The sequence below is a fragment of the Manacus candei genome, unplaced genomic scaffold (genome assembly GCF_025592945.1).
Source record: "Manacus candei isolate 608988 ecotype Guabito, Panama unplaced genomic scaffold, ASM2559294v1 h1tg000014l, whole genome shotgun sequence".
NCBI lineage: Eukaryota > Metazoa > Chordata > Aves > Passeriformes > Pipridae > Manacus > Manacus candei.
The window spans coordinates 16,114,931-16,136,122 of NW_026138062.1; the positions used below are offsets into that span (position 1 = coordinate 16,114,931).

The 21,192-nt window shown below is 39.3% G+C and overlaps 1 protein-coding gene across 12 annotated transcripts in view; it reads right to left on the reverse strand.

Annotated features, from left to right (window-relative positions):
* Nucleotides 1-6,768, reverse strand: part of SUPT20H (SPT20 homolog, SAGA complex component) — a 34,184-nt gene extending 27,416 nt beyond the window's left edge. For 11 of the 12 annotated variants that reach the window (XM_051780443.1, XM_051780438.1, XM_051780437.1 and 8 more), the window contains exons 1-5: nucleotides 6,668-6,768; nucleotides 5,924-6,021; nucleotides 3,357-3,392; nucleotides 2,173-2,231; nucleotides 2,022-2,088 (exon numbers count right to left, since the gene is read on the reverse strand). In XM_051780443.1, the coding sequence (XP_051636403.1) occupies nucleotides 2,022-2,088; nucleotides 2,173-2,231; nucleotides 3,357-3,392; nucleotides 5,924-5,941 (180 nt within the window). In that variant the 5' untranslated portion in view covers nucleotides 5,942-6,021; nucleotides 6,668-6,768. The remainder of the gene's footprint in view (nucleotides 1-2,021; nucleotides 2,089-2,172; nucleotides 2,232-3,356; nucleotides 3,393-5,923; nucleotides 6,022-6,667) is intronic. The other variant, XM_051780433.1, reaches the window with a different exon arrangement.
* Between the last annotated feature and the right edge of the window lie 14,424 nt (nucleotides 6,769-21,192).

Below are 21,192 nucleotides of genomic sequence, written 5' to 3' on the forward strand. Positions count from 1 at the left end.
TTTTTTTAAAATTTGTTTTTGTAGCAGAGATCTTCAGATTTACCTGCCTTGCAGAAGGCATGATCTATGATCCTACGAGTCTATGATCCTTCCAGTCCATAGGCCAGGTCTGTTTCCACATTTGTGTTTAACACTGAGTCCAAAATTATTTTTTGGTTTGTTTTTTTTTTTTTTTTATTTCAACTTTTACATATGGGAATGTTGCACACTAGAGGCCAAGTGAAGCCAACTGTTTCATTAGACAACCACCTCAGCACAGTTAGTTCTCTCTTGAGTGTGCATATGCAGAAATAGAAGAGACCCAAAAAGCAATGAAGCTGGGCAGACTGGAGTAATAGAGGAAGAATAATTAATTAGGGAGAAAGTTAAGACTGAAAAACAATATTCAGTGTTAATTTAAAAATTGCTTCTGAGTGGACAATCTAATTACAACTTGTACCATCAAAACGGTGCAATACTGGAATACAAACTTTGACAGTTCTGTACACTAAAACCTTTAAGCTACATCCAAGTCATTGATCAAATTCTAGTTAGAACTCAGTTCAGTTTTACTTTGCCAATTAAGAAACAAATACACAATCCTATGCTTGTGGATGAAGTTTCACAGTAGCATTATCTTTTAACCTTTGTACTTTGATCTTTGAGCTTCTCATTTTCAGTTGTCACAATCCCTAACATAAGACCAAGGTATGTATTAACTATCCACATCTCAGTTCAGTGAATAAGGGCTCTACGTACAAACTTGCCTATCATAAGCTTCCAACTCCTCAACAAAGAACTTAATTTTTTATTCAAATCTAGATCAGCAACAATCCCTTTCACCTACTCTGATGTTATAACTCGTTTCACTACTTCAATTTTATTATAGTTGGGTAAGTTTGCCCAGTGCCTTCTAGTTTAGCAAGGTCTATTGCATTAAAATCCCAGGGGTTTTCCTAGATTCCAGTCTAGCAAGGTTGATCTTCTCCCTGCTGCTCAAACATTTTACTACTCATTCACTACTGATGTTTTTCAAGTCTATAATTTGCTTAAAACCTCACATCTGTGATTTGAATCAAGATCATATGCTAAATACAATCGACCATATCAGAATCACCGAAAGGAATTACAGGTGCTCAATAACTAACATCTCACGTCCATTTAGCTTCTCATTTGTTTTTATTTCCTTGGAAGCAGCAATACAGCAGATTCCACAGCTTGTTCTTCTTGTTCCATTTGACATTCATGGTTTAGCAAAGTAACTTGTGCCTTTTTACACCTTATATTTAGCATTGCTAAGTCTGCTTGAGCTTCTTTGCTAACGTTATGAAAAAATTTCACAAACTTCTGAGTTTACAAGCTGCTAGAGAAATAAATCTGACTTTACAGCAAAGCATAGAGTCAAAAATCACCCACATTTTTTCCTACGGCAGTCATTCGAAGCAATTGATTCTGAAACAGTGATACTGACAACAGTGCACGTGGCATTGACATCGGCCCTGAACTTGACCTCAATTGACTTCTGTGACACAGGATTAAGACAGAATGAACAGGTCACTCAAGCCAGTCTAGGCCTTACTATTCATATTATATCATTCAGTTACTTCAATAGTACTGCTCTCTAATAAACCTGTTAGATAGATCTGTCCTTTCCAGACCGTTCCTTTGAAATTCTCTCTTTCCATATAAAGAAAAGCATCTCAAGAGTACACTAAATACAATCCTCAGTAAGCATTCTACCTCAGCAAGCATTTATAACCTCTAAAAACACATTTAGGGTTACCAGTTACCAGGTAGTCATTGGCCTTCCCATTACCTTGTTTTTATTTCAAACTGCACTAAGATGATGCTATTAAATTACACAGTTTAGTCCACAAAACTCATAATAATTGTTTCTCCTTCAGTCTTAGCCTTAGGTAACTACTACAGTCGGAAGAGTTTATTCTTCTTTTAACAAAGAAATTAATTGAAATAAAAAAATGTATTTTCTGAACTTGCCTGTTTAGACAGCAATTAAAAGCTTCTTAGCAATTTCCACTTACCTTTATTTCGGGCTCTTTTTCACATTCTTCTGTATATAAATCATAGAGTTTTTGAAACACAGATTTTCTGCAATTAAAAAAGCTTAACATGTAACCAAAATTAAATCAAAAGAAATGCTATTTAAAAACTGAATACTGAAACTCTTAATACCTTCCACTGGATAAATATTTTCTTTTGGGAGGTCTCTGACGGGCACTTTCAATGATATACTACAAGAGAAAAGTAAACAAAAAAATAACATACATTACAAAGAAATTTAATTCTATCTACCACACAGCTTTAGACCATTACCAGACAGTGTTCCACATATACAGAAAGTAATTAGCAGCTATGCTACATGACTGTTCCAAAAGTGTACTGAACACAATTTGGTCTATGTTATATTCATCAACAAGAACACAGCTCATTTTAGTTGTCAAAAGTAGCATTTCATGGCTATGGCATTAGTTGCACACAGAGTCTTGATTCTGCATTCATGTTTTTTAATTACAGCAGTAATTAACACTACTGTACTTCGCTAACGTTACTGAAGTTGACATAGTTAACACGCTGACAGTAATGCTAAGATATGACCAAATTTATGCATACTGGCTCAACAACATCTACAATCAAGTACTCCTCAACAAAACTAATTTCAGGAAGTTTACTTTTCCCCTTGTCTTTTGCATTTACATTTGTTTTCTCTATAGAGCTGTGCATTATAAATACAATTCACATTCATTAAATATTCCTATTAAAAAAGAATAAGAGAGATATCATCCTACATTAAATGTGATTTATATTCTAATAAGGTTTTTCCTAATCACTGTTCTTTGTCTGAAGTATTTTGATTAACAGCTTAGTTCAGAATTTCAGTGAAGAGAGGATCGCCCACAGAAACATTTCCCATTACAGGAATGGTTCAAGGTAACGTGTCACGTGTCAGCATGAAAGAACATGAATGTGAAGACACTTGCCTCTTTGTTCTAACTGGGCTATCCTTAAAAACAAACAGGATTTTACCATATATTTCTGCCAGCTGTCTTGTAGAGCTCTGCCTATTTCACAGCACACAGATGCTAGTTTAAAAAGGGAAAACTGAAGTCCTGCATAGTCTATCACCATCATATTTGATGTCCGTAGTACAATGGGTAAGAGACAAATATATGACAACAATTGTAGTGAGGATTTTGTAAACTCAGTGTTACATGTATGGGTGATTATTTATACACATACCTATATTTACATAACATGCTTTTCCACTGCTTTTCAGACGAAATAAAAATATAACTTGTACTTTTATAACTGTGAGATGAATATATTATGTACAAGCAAGTAATTTAGCTGCTTCTTACCTCAGCACGATCCAATGCCTGTTCTAAAGCTTGTTGCTGCAAGAATCACAAAGGGGTTTTTCAAATTACATGACTTGTTTAAACATCCTCATGCATAAAAACACCACATATGGACTTATAATTAGAAGATGTGCTCAAACATTCTTTAGCCCATACTAAACAGCTGAAATCTCATGTAACTGTATCACGAGGTTTGGCTAAATTATGTAGCCTTAGAACAATGAAAGGCAATTGAAATTAAAAATAGGAATAGAAATTACACCTAATAAAAGCAGTAACAAATATTAACCGAAACACTTAGCGATGACAAGTAGATAACCTGTTCTCCTTTGTTAAGGTGGTCACCGACTCAACAGAAAGCCTAAGCCAATGTGTCCCTCAACAGCTGTCCAGGAAGAAAACATTTTAACTTCTAGATACTGGTGCCCAAGTATTAATACATAAAATGGAAATTAAGATCTTTTGTTAAGAATGTTACTTCTGCACACAATACAATTTGAGAAGAGTTTCTTATGACATACTGTTAGGTGGCTAAGAAACAAAACCAGCTTCCACTCCAGATTTCCTCTAAAGTAGGCTAAGTCTGGACAACTCTACCAAAACACAGCAAAATATGGAAAAGCTACTCTACATCCCATTGCATAGTATACTCAATACCATTTACTTTAATGAATTTAGCTCCTCTGAAATGTCTTTCACTTCAGTATACCTGCAGCCAATATTCCTGTATTTCAAGAAGATCAAAAAGAATAAAGAGTTCTTGGACTAAAATTTAACAAGTATTTCAATCTGGAATAAACAAAAAAAGAAAGTCTTCCTTGGCACCTAACTTTCCTCCTCTGGCACTCACTTTAGCTCTGATGCCTCCTTTGTGTCCTTTGTACAGGAATAACATGCAGCTGCTAAATGCACCTGATATGGTTTGAAGCTGGCTCCCTGCCAAGTCTCCAAACCTTACCATAGGAAGTCCCACCCCCTCAAACCTCAGGGAGAAGAGGGAGAAAAAACAACTAAGAAAACCCAAAACGAGAGAGAGACAGCTCAAGTGATATATATAAATATATATAAATATATTTACACTTATGTTACAGTATATACAATTGAAATATATACAATTTCACAAGGGAAAGGGAAGGGGGAAGGGAAAAGGAACAAAACCAAAATAAAATATATATATATATATATATATATATATATCCCGATTAGTGGCCCAATATCTAAACAACTAAAAGAGTTAGCAAAGAAATAGCTCACTACTCTCCTTGGGACAACCGAGAGTCGCTCTGGAACGATCGCCGGCAACCTCCGTCTCCCAAGGTCGACAAGGCCTAACCAGGCCTCGCTCCCCAACACGGCAGACTCAACAGCAGGGAACCTGCACCTCCAAGCCGCCGGAAGGAAAGAGAGCGAAGGCCTCTCCTCCTTTCTTCTTATAGTTTGGCTTACGTAAAAATCGTAGGGAATACTGGGTAAATCTGGGCACTTCCTTGGTTACAAACTGGTCACCAAGGAAGGCCTAGCCCAAACCACCACAGCACCAGACAATGAAACTGATTCGGGGCAGGGAGGAGAGAGAGAACAATACTAAGAACTAAAGTCTTGGAGGAGAATGCTTGGGACTTGATTCAGCTCCATGAAAGTCCAGAGAAGCAATGCATTAATTTCAGGGACAGGTGGATAATGCCCCTAGGAACGTATTGTAACAAGCTCTAATATTCAGTAAAGCTTAAAAACATTTGTAATAGATATCTCTTCCCACATACATATTTGTGTTATTTCCTCAGTTTAAACCATCCCTATGAGCTGTTCGTGAAAGCAAATACCTTTACTTGAACGTCAAGGAACAGAAGGCACGTGAGCCATGTCCAATCCAAGGTAACACCAGTTATTTCACAGTGAATATTTCATATTTTGTTATAATAGAATTCAAGGAAGAAAAACATTACACAACAACAAAGTAACAACAAAGAAATATACAACACAAAACCACTCAGGCATTTTACCATTCATCTACAACATACCTAACACAAAATTTCTTACCTGTTCATGAAAAAAGCCATCTACTTAATATGCTATTACTTCTTAGAATCCACCACTACAGAACATGTAAATTTTCAAGTGTCTAGGTGTTTTAATGAAAATGTCTAATACTCATGCTTTCTATTTAAGTCTAGTGGATAACTGCATGATTTCAGATATTCAGTTTCCTGACTGCTTAACATCAGGTGACAATCCAAAGCAATATTAGGACTAGTGAACAGAATACTATGTGGAAGCACGATTTATATGCACCCAACTGGCCATCAATTGTGACTGTAAACCCACCACTAGCTTCATATGACAATTCCTATGATGCACTGGTCAGTGACTAAGTGTTTAGAAGCATTCACAAGCTATGAAGGAATGAACATACCCCTGAAAAAAGGAATGTCAGAGCCCAGAAGTGACATGCAAAATAATTTTTTTAAAGAAGATGTGAAACATTGATGGTATTCTCCTTGTCAGCCAGACAGCTAGCAGGCTAGAGCAAAAAGATCTGAAAATATATTATCCGAATCGTAACTTACCATTGTAGTTGAGGCCATGTGACCAAACTACAAAAGAAGTACTCAGGGAGTTTGGTGCAGCAGGCAAAGAATCATATTTTATGGTCACACTTGGGGTACCGAAAAAAAAAAAAAAAGAGAAAAAATATCACTAAGAAACTAAATGAGTATTTTATTTAAATATAAGATTTTTCATAGCTAATTGTACTGAAATGTCATTTGCAAAGTATCCTTTCTGCCAAACGCAGAAACAAAAGAGTTCCATTCACTGCTAGTGTAGAGGTTCTCCTTCTAATGACTACTCCTCCTCCTTATAATCATTTGCACTAGTTACATTAAATAGTAACGAGCATGTAAGCTTACATAGCCAAGTACTCTTCTCTATTGCAGCAGTCTGCCTAGACATCCCACATATCATATCCTCAGATGCACAGAAGGCTAAAGTATTTAATGACAAGCAGAGCGCTTAGCATACTCCATCAGTTCTTTTGTTTTGCTTTCGAGCAGGTGTCATTCCCAGCCAACACCTCCACTAGCGGTGTCTTCCAGCACTGTTTTGCGATGTTAGTTTAACACTGACTCACGGCAAGCATCTGCCGGGGCGGAGAGCGACCGAGGGCAGGAGCCGACCAGGAAGGGCCGGGCCGGCCTAAGCCGAGGGCGCAGGACGGGTCCCAGTCCCGACACCTCCCGCCGCCCCCTCCCCGGCGCGGTCGGGGGAGGGTCATACCCGGGGGACCCCCGCGCCCCGCCAAGCGCAGCTACCTGTCGGCCTGTCCCGCGGAGCCCCTGGCACACCGGCCTTGTTGCCCGCCCGCCCGCCCGCCCATCAACCCCGCCGCTTCCGAGCCGCTCCGGAAGGGGCGGGAGCGGCGCCATGGCGAGCGGGCGGGCAGGGCGGGGAGAGACTGGCGGCGCTGTTGGGGGGGCGGAAGTCCGGAGGGTTCAGTGGTAAAAAGGGAGGTGGGAGAGCTCTTCGAGGCGAAGGGTTAGTTCCGTTATGAAGGTCAGAATAGGTTTCCGTGTGTCTCAAGGGTGCTGTAAGGATATTTGAAGGTTTTTGGTGTGTGACTCCCGGCTAGCAGCACGTCGTGGAAACTGGTTTCTTTTGAGAGCAGAGAGGATTCAGAGTATCCTGAGCTGGAAGGAACCCACTGGGATCATCAAGTCAAGTTCCTGGCCCTGCACAGGACAACCCCAAAAATCACACCATGTGTCTGAGAACATTGTCCAGACACTTATTGAACTCTCTCAGGCTTAGTGCCACAACTACCTCCCTAGGGAGCCTGTTCCAGTGCCTGACCACCCTCTGGGTAAAGAACCTTACTGTAAAATCCAACCTAAACCTCCTATGACACAGCTTCGTGCCATCCCTTTGGATCCTGTCACTAGTCACCTGAGAGAAGTCCCTCCTCTTCCCCTCACAAGGAAGTTGTAGGGTAGGATGAGGTCTCCCCTCTGTCTCCACTTCTCCAGGCTGAATAGAGCAAGTGACCTCAGCTGCTCCTCATATCGCTTCCCCTCAAGGCCCTTTACCATCTTCTTGTCCCTCTTTTGGATGCTCCCTAAAAGCTTAATGTCTTTCTTACGTTGTAGCACCCAAGACTGCATGCAGGACTCGAAGTGAGGCTGCACCAGTGCAGAGAGGAGCCAGACAATCCCCTTGTTCGACTGGCTGGTGATGCTTTGCCTGATGCCTCCCAGGACACGGTTGGCCCTCCTGGCTGCCAGGGCACTGCTGACTCATATTCAACGTGCCATCGACCAGGACCCCCAGGTCCCTTTCTGCAGGAAACGTTGCCTTGTGGGTGGTGTGATAGCAATTCAGGGTCAGAGAGGGATAACCTGGGAAAGGTATGGTGGGCACATGGCTGGGGCAGCTATGCTTAGTATAAGCTCAGTGATTGTAAAGTTTACTCAATCTTAATGCTCTGTATTTTCATAATTCTTGTTTGAGGTACACAGGAATTATGCTACAGAATGATACTGGGAACATTTAGGCCTCTTTTCTCTGTAATAAATTATTGCGTTTTAGCATCTGCTTCTGGGCAACTTGCTAGAGCTGCTGGATGGTTCATCAGATCATTATGTAAACATTATGCCATCAATTTGAAGTGATAAAAGCTAATTTTAAAATTTAATTAAAAGCCTGCTGTTTGTAAAGTGAAAAAAAATGACTGCCTGGTTTTGGGGGTTGGTTTGTTTGTTTTTCCAGAATGTTCAATTTTCTGTAAAATCAGACAAAATAGATAAAGCAGAACTGCTCAGCAGATTTGATATGTTCATGTACATATTGAAAATTTGTTTGATTTATATAGTAAATAGCTAAGGGATTGGAAGCAACTTGAGAAGAAATTTACTGTGACCTCTCCCTCCAGAGAGGTTAAATAATGCCTGTATTGTTTTTGGCAGATAGTTGTCTAACAATGATCAGATCTGTCTGCAAGCAAAGTTAAATAATGTTGTTGTTGGATTTGTAACAACACATATGTTGTTACAGATTAACAAACATCACTATTGCTTGATAAAATGTCTCTATGATAAAGGAATGAAACATCATCATGTTAGGAAAACGGTTAATTTATTATTTGTATTTCTAAAAGAATAAGAACTGGGAAAAAAATATTTTCTCTTCCCACAACATGAACAGGAGAGTCGAAGGATGTGGCTAAAATAAACTAGTCCCAGGATCACGTGAGATGCGTACAGTGCTGTGTTAGATCACTTCTAAGGGCATCCATACTCTTAAGTATTTCCAAGCTCTCCTAGGCACATCTCCACTATACATGGCACATACTGTCCCTGGGTACAGCACTTACCTGACTTGTAGCATGTTACTTCCAGGCCTTTCTAGAACTTCCAGCTGAGTCATAATTTATTTGCTCACAGCAATAAGTGAATGTTCTACCCTGTGATCCAGCAGCCAGTCCTATGGGAAAAAACCACACCTAAGACTACCTTTCAATGGCTTTGTTAACCTTGCAGTGCTGATTGTCCTAAAAAGCAGTGACTTCAAGAAAGTTTAAACGCTGTGAGCTCCAGGTAGCTCTGGACAGAGTGAAGTGCTTCCTGGAGGACTACCCAGGTACTCTGTCCTGGTGCTGACACTGTTTTGATTTCAGCACTGTATTCTTTGTAGCCCTTCTGTGTCTCACAGCATAGCCAAAATGTTGTGAGTCATAATTGGTGATGGTGCCTAGAGTCTCTCAGAGGTTCTCAGTACATAAAAATAAAAACCTCTGATGAAATGAGTTTTTCAGCTGTGGGCATAGACAAGTTGGACACCTAATTTCAGCAATTGAGAAGCTACTTTATTGGTTTGTTAGGAGCCCATGTTGTTCCTGAACACCAGAGAAAAGGTAATCAGGATCCCATCCTGGTCCAGGAGCAGGTGGCATCCTTCCTCAACTCATCCAGGAGCTCAATAGATGTATGGTACAGCAGTTCTGCAGCAGCATTTGATCCAGCTTTGAAGTTAGCTCACCTTTGAGCATGCAGTTGGGCTACCTTTTAACCTAAACTTTTCTAAACTTCTGCACTGTATGCCATCTTCTTCACATTGCCCAGTAACTGTAAAAGTTGTCAGAACATGATTGTCATTGTGAAAGCCACTTTTGGGTCAATTTTGTTGTGAACTGAAGAACACTGGGAATGTGAGAGTGCTAAACTGTTAGCTGAGCTTTGTTTTGAAAGTATTAATTATAATTTTTTTTATTTCAGCTTAAGTCTGTAACTTTCTGTATTTTAACGTGATTAAAGAGTTGAACATGGCAAAATACAGGCATAAATTAAATCTCATTTCATCTCAGCTTCATCTGATGCTCAGAGCAACATTGTGGAGCTCTGGCTCACCACCAGAGTGGCAATCTGCAGGAGGTTCTTGTGTGTCTAAACTCTGTCATGTTTCACTTGGATTAGACAGGCTACCTCTCTGCCCAGCAACATCCTCACCCCCTTTGAAGGACCTACACATTCACATGTTCTTTTGCCATGGTCCAGCTTGGTGAGCATGATACCAACTCTTAGTTGACTGCACAATCTGTTACTTCTCAGTGCCCATCTGATCAGGTCTTCTGTTGGCTCATGTTGTGTTGCTTTGGGAACAGCTCTTTGCCAGTGTGCCAAATGCCAGAAAGTCCCACAGGCATTCACTGCAGAGAAACGGTGACCTGAGTAGCTGCAGAAATTTCATAAGACCTCCTTAATAAGGCTTATTTAATAATCCCAATGTCACATTTTCTGGTCCATTCCTCTAGAAAGATTATTGTTATGTGGAAAAAATTATCACTTTACTCTCAGCTATTCACTGTTTGGCTGTAGAAAACGAAGATTGGCACTTGAGCTGTGTTCTTAGCCTGTACCACCAGGGTTCATGTTTTGAGTGCCTTTTTACTTCACTTTGGGCTGGAATGAGGAGATCTAACCTCTCAAGAGTGTAATATATAGCCCTGATGTGCCTGAAGACTCCCCAAAATACCTGGTATCCAAGGCAGAAACATTTTCTCAGACCTCATCAATAACCTGTGTTATGTTCGGTCTCCTGGAGGTTGTATGACCTTCTTCCAGAGCTACCTCCACGTTGGGATATGTCTGGGCTGGAGAATCTGGCCAAAGACATCTCAGTGTTGGATCTGGAAATGGGCTTTCTTCTCAAAAGAGGAACTAGGCATCTTGGATCATGGATGATTTTGTGAATGCTCTAAACATATTGTCTCTTTATGCCCTCTTTGTCCCCTTATCAGAAACTAATTAATATATATTCCTTAGTGTGTGCAGCTGGAATAAATGATGAATGTATGGTCAACTTTTACACAATGACAGACATTATTATAGTTATGGTCTTGTGAATGCTTAGTATTATCTGTTCTAAGTCTATTATGGTCATTCTACCATCTTCTGCTTGACTTGACATATATTAGTCATATGTATTTTACTGAAAATTAGTCTTTTCACTGTAGATAATTTGTCACTGGAGCTAACTAGCTAAAAATCACTTACATGACAGTAGTAAATCTAAGATCATTAAAACCAGAGGTATAAAACATCAGTGTCAATAAAAACAATTACTTTCTTTATAATTCTATTAAAAATATGCAGATTTTTGGGAGATTCTATCCATGTCCTTATCCTCCTGCAAAGACTGTAGGATTTGTGATGATGGTTTTGAGATAGGAAAGATTGGTGATGGGCATTCAAATACTATAATACATTTCTGAATTTTGCTATACTTACTCAGAATAGGAGGTATTAAATTCAGAGACTTTTATTCTGAGTTCAGTGATTAAGTTGGGAGCACTGGATGTGCTTTCCTGGTCATTTAGCTACTGATTGTACTAGGTGAACTTCCTCACCACCATCTTCCTTTCCAAGGAATTCTGAGCATCAGGCTGAGATAATTTGAAACATTAACTTCTATATAGTCTTTTCCCTCTTAAATGACCAGAGTGGATTTCATGATGAAAACTGCCTTCCTCAGTTACTCATTCTTTTGGAAATCTTAGACTGTCCTATACCAACTCATATTTTCTTCATTTCTATCCAGTTGTCTTTGTGTTCTCTGTGCTCTCTACAATCCATGTGGAAAAGCCTGAAGACTTTGAAATAGCAAAACTGGAGGTTTGAAACTGATCTGGGAACCCAATGACTTTTCCAGTGAAAAAAATGGAAAATCAGTCCCCAGGGCTGGTAGTCCCTCTTGTTGTTTGTCCATCTTGTCCATTCTTGAGTGTAACCCACTTAAAGAACCACCGTCAAAGGTTTTGGCAAAAAGCAGGTTTTAATATGAATTTGTGAAAGTGCAACTTTAACAGAGTTTGATGGCAAGGTTCACTCTATTGCTTATTATGTAGATGAAACATACAGAGGAAAATTGGATTGGAATCAACATAGAATAATTTACACAGAGACTGGGGATTCAAAGATGAAGGTGCAAAGGATATAAACACAAAAGATAAGGGTGCAAAAGGGTTTAGCAGCATTTAATTATTAACTGATTTAACAATTAAAAAGTGATTAAATAGGATTTAATACAATTAAAAACAGTGACTTAATTATAGATTCATAATAGCAACATTCATGTCATGATAAATTCTCACAAGCAAAAAGAGGTATACAGCTATATCTAAATTATAAAGGTACCTATTAAAAATTCCCCTCGGGTTCAGTGAAATACTCTCCTCAAATCCCTTAACATTCCTCAACAGGCATGGGTTGCACCTAGAGGAAGGCATGTGAGGGGTGGAGTATCAGCCTAGCCCTTGTCATCAGCGACGGTCTTTTCTATATTGCAGACTTGAGGGTTCACAAGTTCTGGGGTGTGTCCCACTCAGAGGGAGGTGCTGGTACAGCCCACTGCAGTCCAGGAGAGCTCAAAGGGCTTCATTTAGGACCACTGTTTATAGGGTCGCAAATTGATTGTCTTTAGTCATCCTCAAAGTTTCCATCCTCAGGCTGGTAATTGCTGTTGAGCAACAATGGTAGTGTTCCACTTGGGCTACCATTCAAGTAGGGAATATTCCAAGACTGTCAATGGATGACCCGCTTTGTTCCCTACCTTGGTCAGGCAGTTAATGGTTCCTGTTATTGTCAGTGTCGTTTCCACCTTTTCCATTCAAGGGCTCCTGGTATGGTCAGGGGCACTTCACTGTCCAACTGGTACTGTAAAGGGTGCTTCACTGCCCAGCTGGTTTGGTCAAGGCTTGTCAGGAACTCCTGAGATTGTAGAGCAGGCCTGAGGGCAGGTGACGAGGGAGTGTACCAACACGTCTAATCACCTTACAATTGTTCCATCTATTTTTTAATTTGTCCATTGTCTTATTTTCTTATTTGTGCAGCATATGTCATTTAAAAAACCATCTTTTTAAGATCCTTTATTACCATTCCTCATATGCATGCAGAGCATTTGAAGACAGATGCTATCCAAGAAATAATGCAGTGAGTAATCTTGTAGTTAACTGGCTAAATGTCATTGACAGCTCTTGCTGCCAAACATTGCTTTCTCCATCAGAAGGGGAAATGGCAACAAGGAATACTGAAAGTCATTTCCCCCCGTTCTTTCTGTGCTTTCATTAAGCTTTCCATTTTCTCATATATGAGTTTTTGTATTCTGTTTCTCAGGAAACTGTTAACTGAGAACAAGACCCAGTACTGGATTTCAGGCTGGGTCATTTCAAATGCATGAATACTGTGGACCCAGTTTTGCCTCTACCTTTGCTTTGCTGTGTTTGCATTATGAGGGGAAGGCGTTGGAGAGAACAGACATTCTGCATTTCCTTTTCTGCAAGCCCTTCTAGCGTTGTACTATCTTGTCTGCAAGATCTCACCATTTTCTATACTACTGGCCTCTCAGCACTAGAAATTTGGTATTATAGAATGTTGCCACCTTGTTGTTTACCCTTACCCAGATGGTTTCTGAATGTGTTAAGTGGCACAGGTCCCTCACAGCCACCTGTGGAGTCTTTCTGGTTCCCTATAGAAACAGGCTGTTTATTCTTTCTTTTTGATTCTTATTTGCTCTCAAAACTCCATGTTCTGTCAGTCTCTAAATCCAACCTTGATTCCCTGTAGTCCTTGTAGGACTTCACGCAACTTCTGCAGTCTTGTCAGTTGCCCTTAGGCCCTCGTCATCCCAGCAAACTGAATTCTGTTGTTCGACTGAGCAAGTGTTGTTGTCTGCCCATAACTCAGTGTCCCAAGCTCCTTTTTCTGATAGCAGCATCCCCCTTTTAGACCTCAGTAGGAAACATGATTTTCTTTTGTTTGAGTCAAGAACCTTATATGGTATAACAGATGAGAGGAACAGATTAGAGTCTGTGTATCCCATGCTCCTAAAGGCTAGTGTGCTTTATTACAGAAAAGGCTCTGCAGTGGAAATCCACCACTAGATGAATCAGCACTTGACTTTAGCTGACTCCAGAAAGACAATTCAAGTTTGTTGATAACTGCATTTGAGTTCTTATATATAGATGTCTTCTTAAGGTCCCTCCATTCTTCATCCCTTTCACTGTGGCTTTTCTGCCTTGGGTCTTCAAAATTGGTTTGTTCTGTCATCATGGCTAGACTTTGTGAACGAAGATTTGGGGAGGGCTCTACCCACATTTGTTACAAGCTGGTGGCTAAAAAGGCCAGTATGAGACAGGCATGTCCGGTTGCAAAAGGCACAACAGAAAGACTCCTTAGGTGGTATATTCTGCAAGGCACGATTCTTTCTGCATTGTCTTTTCTCCTCAAGAGTGATCCTGCATGCGTTCTCAAAGGCATCAGCAGCGTTATAGATGGTGTGTCTCCAGGCCTCCCGATTGGAGGCCAGAGTAGACCAGTTATGTTGATCAATATGGCCGAGGCTGAGATGTTGTTTCAGAGAGTCCTTGTATCTTCTCTTCGGGGCTCCTCTCTTGCGGCAGCCGGTGTCAAGTTCACCATAAAGCAAGATCTTAGGGAGGCGGTGGTCCTTCATCCTGGAGATGTGCCCTGCCCAGCGCAGCTGTGAGAACACAGAGGCCATGGTTTGTTCTGTAATACTGACAGAACAATACTAGACAATACATTTTATTTCTCTCAACATTGTTTATTCACTGAATTAAGCTTTGAAATCAGTTGATCCTACTCTCACAGCCCCACAAGAGGAAGAGGGAATAACTATGCTGCTGCAAGGCTCTTTTGGGAGATGAGCTATGGCAGAAATGTTTGCAATGACTCTTCTTTCCCTTCTGAGACTGAGGGAAAATAAATCCATTCCTTTGGAAAGGGGCTTTCCTGCACGTGCAACCCCAGGTACCTTCTTGGGACAAAAGCTCTCAGTTTCTTACCTCCCCTTTCTTGCCTACCTGTTGTCCTGAGTGGACAAAGCCCTCAGCAACCTGGTCTACCTGCATAGCTGATCTTGCCGTGAACAGGCAGATGGGCTCTTCAGGTCCTGAATTAACTGAAAAAGAACAGTGAGCTCAGTTATCTATAAAAAGGTCAGTCAAAGATTGACTATAAATCTCTGATACCTATTATTAGAGCAATTTTTTCCCAGAATTTCTTAGACAAGTACCAACTTTTACTTTTGTAAAAGTTCAGTTTGCTCATTGTGTTGAACAATAAAAATACAAACCAGAAAAGGCAGTGCAAGAATTTTCAGATCTAAGTGTTGTGATGGGACTGCGAGCTTTTTAGCTTTAAAAATTTCTCTGTGTCCGAGAAGTCAGTCTCATTGGTAATCTATAGAAATTGGATTATTCTTTAACAATAACAAACTTTCATTAGTAATATCTGTCTGTAAGTGGATCTGCATGATTAGTACATTTGATGCATTTATGGGAACAGAATACCAGAGTTCTGTAGCCATAGGTGATACACTTGTCCCAATACAAAATTGCAAGGCTGTTTTTTATTTTCTTGTGTTGTTTCAAAATTAAATGGCATGCAGGCCTGTGAATCTGAGTCAGATTCATATGCTCAGGCTGAGACAGTGATTCAAGTATGGTCCCTCTCATTTGAGTATAAAAAAAAAAAAAGACAGGACAACATGCTATGAGTAGAAAGTGCTCAAGTCAGATAGACTGTGGGCATGTGATGAAAATAAGGGCAAAGAGACTCCTAACTCAGTTATGCCACTGACTTTCTGTGGGGGCTGTTATAAATCCCCGTGATTAACATTTCCTACCGTGGGTACGTACAGCTTCTGCCTATTTTTAAGGTCAGATACACCTTGTCAAGTACAACCATCCACTCTTTTGTAGGTAGATATTTCTAATTTGACTACTTAAATGGAATTTTACTGTTGGTGAATAGAGATGAACAGCATTCTTATTCAATTTATCTTTATTTTGTTCACTGAACATTTGTTTTTCCTTCCTGAATGCAGGCAGAGAAAGTTACAGAGAAACCTGCTGATTTATTCACAGGCAGTAGAGGTCAAGAAAACATGAAATATCATGGAATAAATATTTTGAAGTGACTTGGGGTAGGTTTCAGTGTGTAATTAAGACACATAAAATAACTATAAGTGATGTGGGAGCTTAAGTCTTTGTTACACTCCACAAAGCCTAGAAATCAATTCAGCTCACTCTAAAGTAGGTATTTTGGGAAGGTTCCAGTTGCTTGAACATAAGTATCTTGTTCTTTTTGTAGTGCCCCTGGTGTATCTTACAGGACTGGCAAATGTAACAAAGAACTTGAGGGAGATCTGTATTCTTCATTTGAAAATGTCCTAATCAATGTGCTGCTGGTGATCTGAGTTGCTTTCTTTGGACTTCTTGGCTGCATTGAAGAGTTCCTCTGGCTATGGGAGCATTAACACTATAGACAACTAAAATTTTGTCTCCTCAAACTGAACCTTTATCCCTCAGTTTTGAGATGCTTAGCAGACATGCCTTAAAAACAGTCTTGGTTTTCAGAATTTTCTGAGTTATATTTAGTGATTTAGTCATCTTTGTTGGGTTTCTGGATTGATTATTAAAGAAGTTGATTTATGATTGCAAATTATCTATGATTGCTATCAGACAAATATAACACTTGAAGCTACTCAGTTCCAGTCATGTACTATTTTCAATTTTCTCTTCTGATGGAAGTTGCAGTGAAGGTGCCTATAGCTGCACTATCTCATCTACATTGCAGGACACTGTGAAACCTTAGGAAGATGATCAGGGGATTCACATCACAGATGTATGGGACACCTGGAGACAATATCTATTCCACAACTTCTTCAACATCTCCATCTTGTTCCACCCTGAACTTATTTGCATCTCTAACACTTTACTTTCCAGTCCTGCATAAAAGACTGTCTCACTCTTACCAGAAGCTAATAGACATGAAGGAGGAGCAAGATGGGCAACCTGACCCAGAATGTTTAATTACCATCCCTTCTTCATTGCTTCCCAATTGTTTGAACTTGACAGCTCCTACTGGACAAAGCACAAACTGTTCAATAGGAGATGAAGTGGGTAAAGACTTGCTTGGATTTCTGTATGCAGAGAATATCAGAGAATGAATTTAGGAGCTAACAATCCTTTTCAGGATAGCAAATAAAGCAAGAATTTAATAGCAGATGCTAAATCTGAAATGTCATGGGCCACAGAGAGTAAGCCAGAGGCTGAGGTTATAGGACTGATTTTTGGATGCAGTTTTTCTGTTTTCTTGAGAAAGGGAGGGAGAAGGAGGTAAGAACTGAGGAGATGGACAGTGGTCAGGGTAGATCAACTCCCTGATGATCTGGAGGCAGGCACACAGAGTTAGCTTGGGCCAGACTAGGTCACACAGTCCAGGTTGCACTTTATATATAAGAAGGCTACTCTGCCTGGTCTTTTTTTTGCCCTGTGCTTACATAGAACACATTATGAAAATACCAAAGCGTGCTTATAATAATTAATGTCTCATGATGTTAAGTCAATCTGTTGTTTGTGTTTGGAATTGGGATAGCTGTCATACTTTTTCCAAGAGCAAGGGAACCTGTGGTTTGAGAAGTTTGGCACTGTAGGCACTTCAAGGAGAACTTAGGGCAATACAGATACAGCCAAAAATTCAGGTATGAGTCTGTGATGCCAAACTTACATAGCTTATTAGCATATAAAGGGCGGCTTACAATTAAACCATTACATTTAGAGTATTTCAAGGAAGAGAATTTGTCCAGTACCAGTTGATCCAATATGACTGATCATAGCAGTCAACTTGTTTTTACTGAACAGGGAGGTTGTCATGGCAAAGCACAGTGGTACAATAAAACAAGGCCCTGTAATTAAGTCAGTGATGTCTCAATGCAAGAATCTCAGTGTAACAAAGTTTGGGACAGTCTCTGGAATCCCTAGAAATTTTTGTCAAATTATTCTTAATTTGTTAAAATATAATATGTATGTTTCTATTATAACAAAATTGATGTGGATAGTGAGTCAATCTGTAATAAGGATAGAAATATGATGTTTTCTTCTCCTTAGAAGATTAAAAAGTGTGTCTTTTATTGTACTGCTACTGTAATGAATAAGCAAAGAAATGTACTATTTCTACATAATTAATTTTTGGATGGGCTGTTTTGACTGAGTGTTCCAGAATTCATAAGAAACAGACTTGTTGGCCTTGTCTTGCAGTACTCAGAATCTGGAAAACATATTTGCATTTTGAACTTGTACAGATGATATGAAAGTGCAGCACATTTGTCACTCTTTGGAAGAGGTATCTTTGTTTAATTTTTTTAATTATTATTTTTTATTCCAATAATTACGTCCTTGTTATGTTCTGTCTGTCTAGTTTGGTGTGATTCCCATTTGCTTAGTTCACATCGAATCAGAATAACATTTAGTTACACTAATGTAGGTACATAATGTGACTAAGAGAATCAACTGTATGAGTGCTTTCATAAGGATTTATGTGCTGGAGACTGTCGGATATGTAGGAAGGAGCATAGCAGAGTAACTAGGGCTATCCTATTCAGACTGTCCCTACATCATTTACCCTGTGTCAGGAATTTGAAGTAGGCAGCCCTCATTCCTGTCACTTTGTGTCCTTCTTTGGCCTTCTAGATGAAGACATCTGAATTTAATGTTATCTCTTGTGTATTTTCTGCAGTCTTCATGTAGAAGCCTCCCATATTTAATTGGAAAATCATTGCAGTAATCTTTTCAGAGTTCTGGATTTAATTTTCACTGTAGGACAAAAATAACAGGAAACCTAAGATTCTCACTCTTTGAAGTCTGGAGTGTACTGTGGAAGTGTTAAGTTTTTACTGAATGTGTCAGTGGTTCATAAGCCTTTGCAGGAATCAGGTATTCTTAGATGATAGAAAAGTTGGAATGTACTTATCCTTAACCTGATTTACTTGTTTTTCTGAAGGCAGTGATAGATATCTCTTGGTCTAAAGGTAAGTTTACCAAAAAAAGATAAGTTAACCAAACTATGCAGATAGCTAAGAGACTAATAATAGGGTTTACTTAATACAGAGCTCCCAACGGGAATGAGCAGTCATCTGCTGAATGTCAAAACACCTCATCAATCAGAGAGATGTTGGCATAAGGCAAACATAGTACTTCTGTTAACCTGTAATTAATTTTCAGTTGTTTAATGAAACAGTTAGTCCTTGACTGATTGCATGGCTTTGCTGCAACTTCTACATTTTCCAGCTTTAAATGAAATTGTTTATGAGACTAGATTAGTGTGTTATCCTCCCTGCAATGCTGTTTCACTGAACCACTAGAGGTCAGAGCTGTACTGCTAACGTACATGGTTAAAAATCATCTAGGAAGAAATCCCTTAAGATATTGCCAGAAGTGATAATCTTGTCTGAGACTTCTAAATTGTGGAAATTTAGAATATGTTTTATAATTCAGTTAATATTATATAATCCGTTGTATTTAATACTGGTGAAGTAGGCCAATTTGGCAGGTATATGGTTAGTGACAAAAAATATCTAATCTCTTTTTAATTCATATATCTCTAAATTTCTGTTACATTGCTGTTGCAGTTTTAGTTCCAGCTTTGTGATTCCATTTTATACACTGGTTATTTAAATGTCTACTTAAAGAAGATCAGAGACAGGTATAAAGAGTATTTCTTAGTTCTGTAGAACAAGGGTTAATTCCAGTCATGTCACCTTCTCAGCAATGTTTTGAAGGAATGGGTTACAATGGTAATGGTTTGTAATCCAAAGGATGGGCAAGGCCTTTGAAATAACATTTCACACACAGTCCAGGGACTTTTCCACATTACTTGCTGATTTCATAAGAACTGATTTCATCTTGTTATGAATAGCTAAAACACAGCACATGATCAGTACTTTGTTAATATTTTATTCTGCTCTTTAATAGTGTCCCTTTTGTAAAATCCATGCATGCTAAAACAGGTTGACATGTGACATCTGACATGTGTGGCTCTGCAGCAGTGAAGCTGCAAAACCACAGACTGAAGGGACCATGGGAGAACCAGAAGGCCGAATCGGACACTGAAAGTAAGAGGTTTGAAAGGTCTGATAGTGTTTGGTTTTAACATTTTTCATGGGGTGAAACCTCCCTCCTCCCCTAAATTTTTGAAAAAGTCAATAATTTAAAATGTCACATATGCAGTTATGTATTTATCCAGAAAAACTAAGATTTTTTTCCCATGATAATTGGCTTCATTATTCTTTCAGAAATCTTGCACTTACAGAACTTGATTGAATTCGAGCAATGGAAGTCGTTGTTATGTTTCCAAGCGCTCTGATACCGATATTTGCAGGAGAATGCAATGTGATGCGTTTGTACATTTGTCAATACTCTCTAGCAAAGGAAATCCCTTTGGCTATGTACTGGAATTTGTTTTCAATTTGTTTTAGTGAACCGAAGTTGGGAAAAGTAATGTGGACTCTTTTAAAATTTTCACAATATAGTAAGATGGTGCAGAACGAACATATCTATCTCTGTCAGCATGAAGGGTGATATATATTGTGATTATTTGCTACCATAAACTTTATTCAACTTTTGCTGTAGCACACTGACAGTCCAGGATAATTTCATTTGTTTTTTGTCAAACCTGGCTGAGCTACTCTGTGTCTCAATATGAACAAACTGCCATTTTGAAGCCTCAGTTGTTTTAAGTCTTTTGACGCTCACATTTTACTTGTCCCATGATGCTGTCTTTCAGGACACCCAATTAAAGAAGAGTTACTTATTCAGTACATCTTTGTCCTACTACTTATGCCAAAATAAATATCAAGAATTGCTTCTAAATGCTAGTCATGTGTAGATGATGTAGCTGATAGCCTCAGCAATCTCATACACCTTCCTGCATGTCATAAGCTTTCTGAAACTAATTGGTTACACAGCATTTGGCAAGAGTTGGGGTAATGAGGCTCTAAAGAGTGAAGAACGACAATCTTTTTTCTGTTGGGATGGGCTGGTGGATTATGATGGTCTCATGCTGGATATCCAGAGGCAGTTCTCTACAGAGAATTTCAAAGGTGTCCTGCTCTAAGAGGAAATTCTTAAATGTTGTCAGCCCACTTGTAGCACAATGTAGTGTTGCCAAATGGATGTTAGTCTTTCAGGCATTAGACCTTTCCTCTCTTAAGGGGTAATGAGAAGCAGACTTTGACCCTCCTTATTGCAATTGTCCTTGGCAAGGAATTCTGGGCCTTAATAGCACTTTTCTTTATTGCATTGCCAAGTCCCAGAATGAGGCATAGTATATGTGTATTGTGGATCCTTTGCTGACTAACATCTATATTGGTCCCAACCAAGAAGGCAAACCTTAGAAACCATGGAGGTGTGTCTGATGTGGATGAAAGTAATACAAAAATCAAAGCAGTAGGAGCTTCAGGAATATGAACATCCAGAGGCAGCATG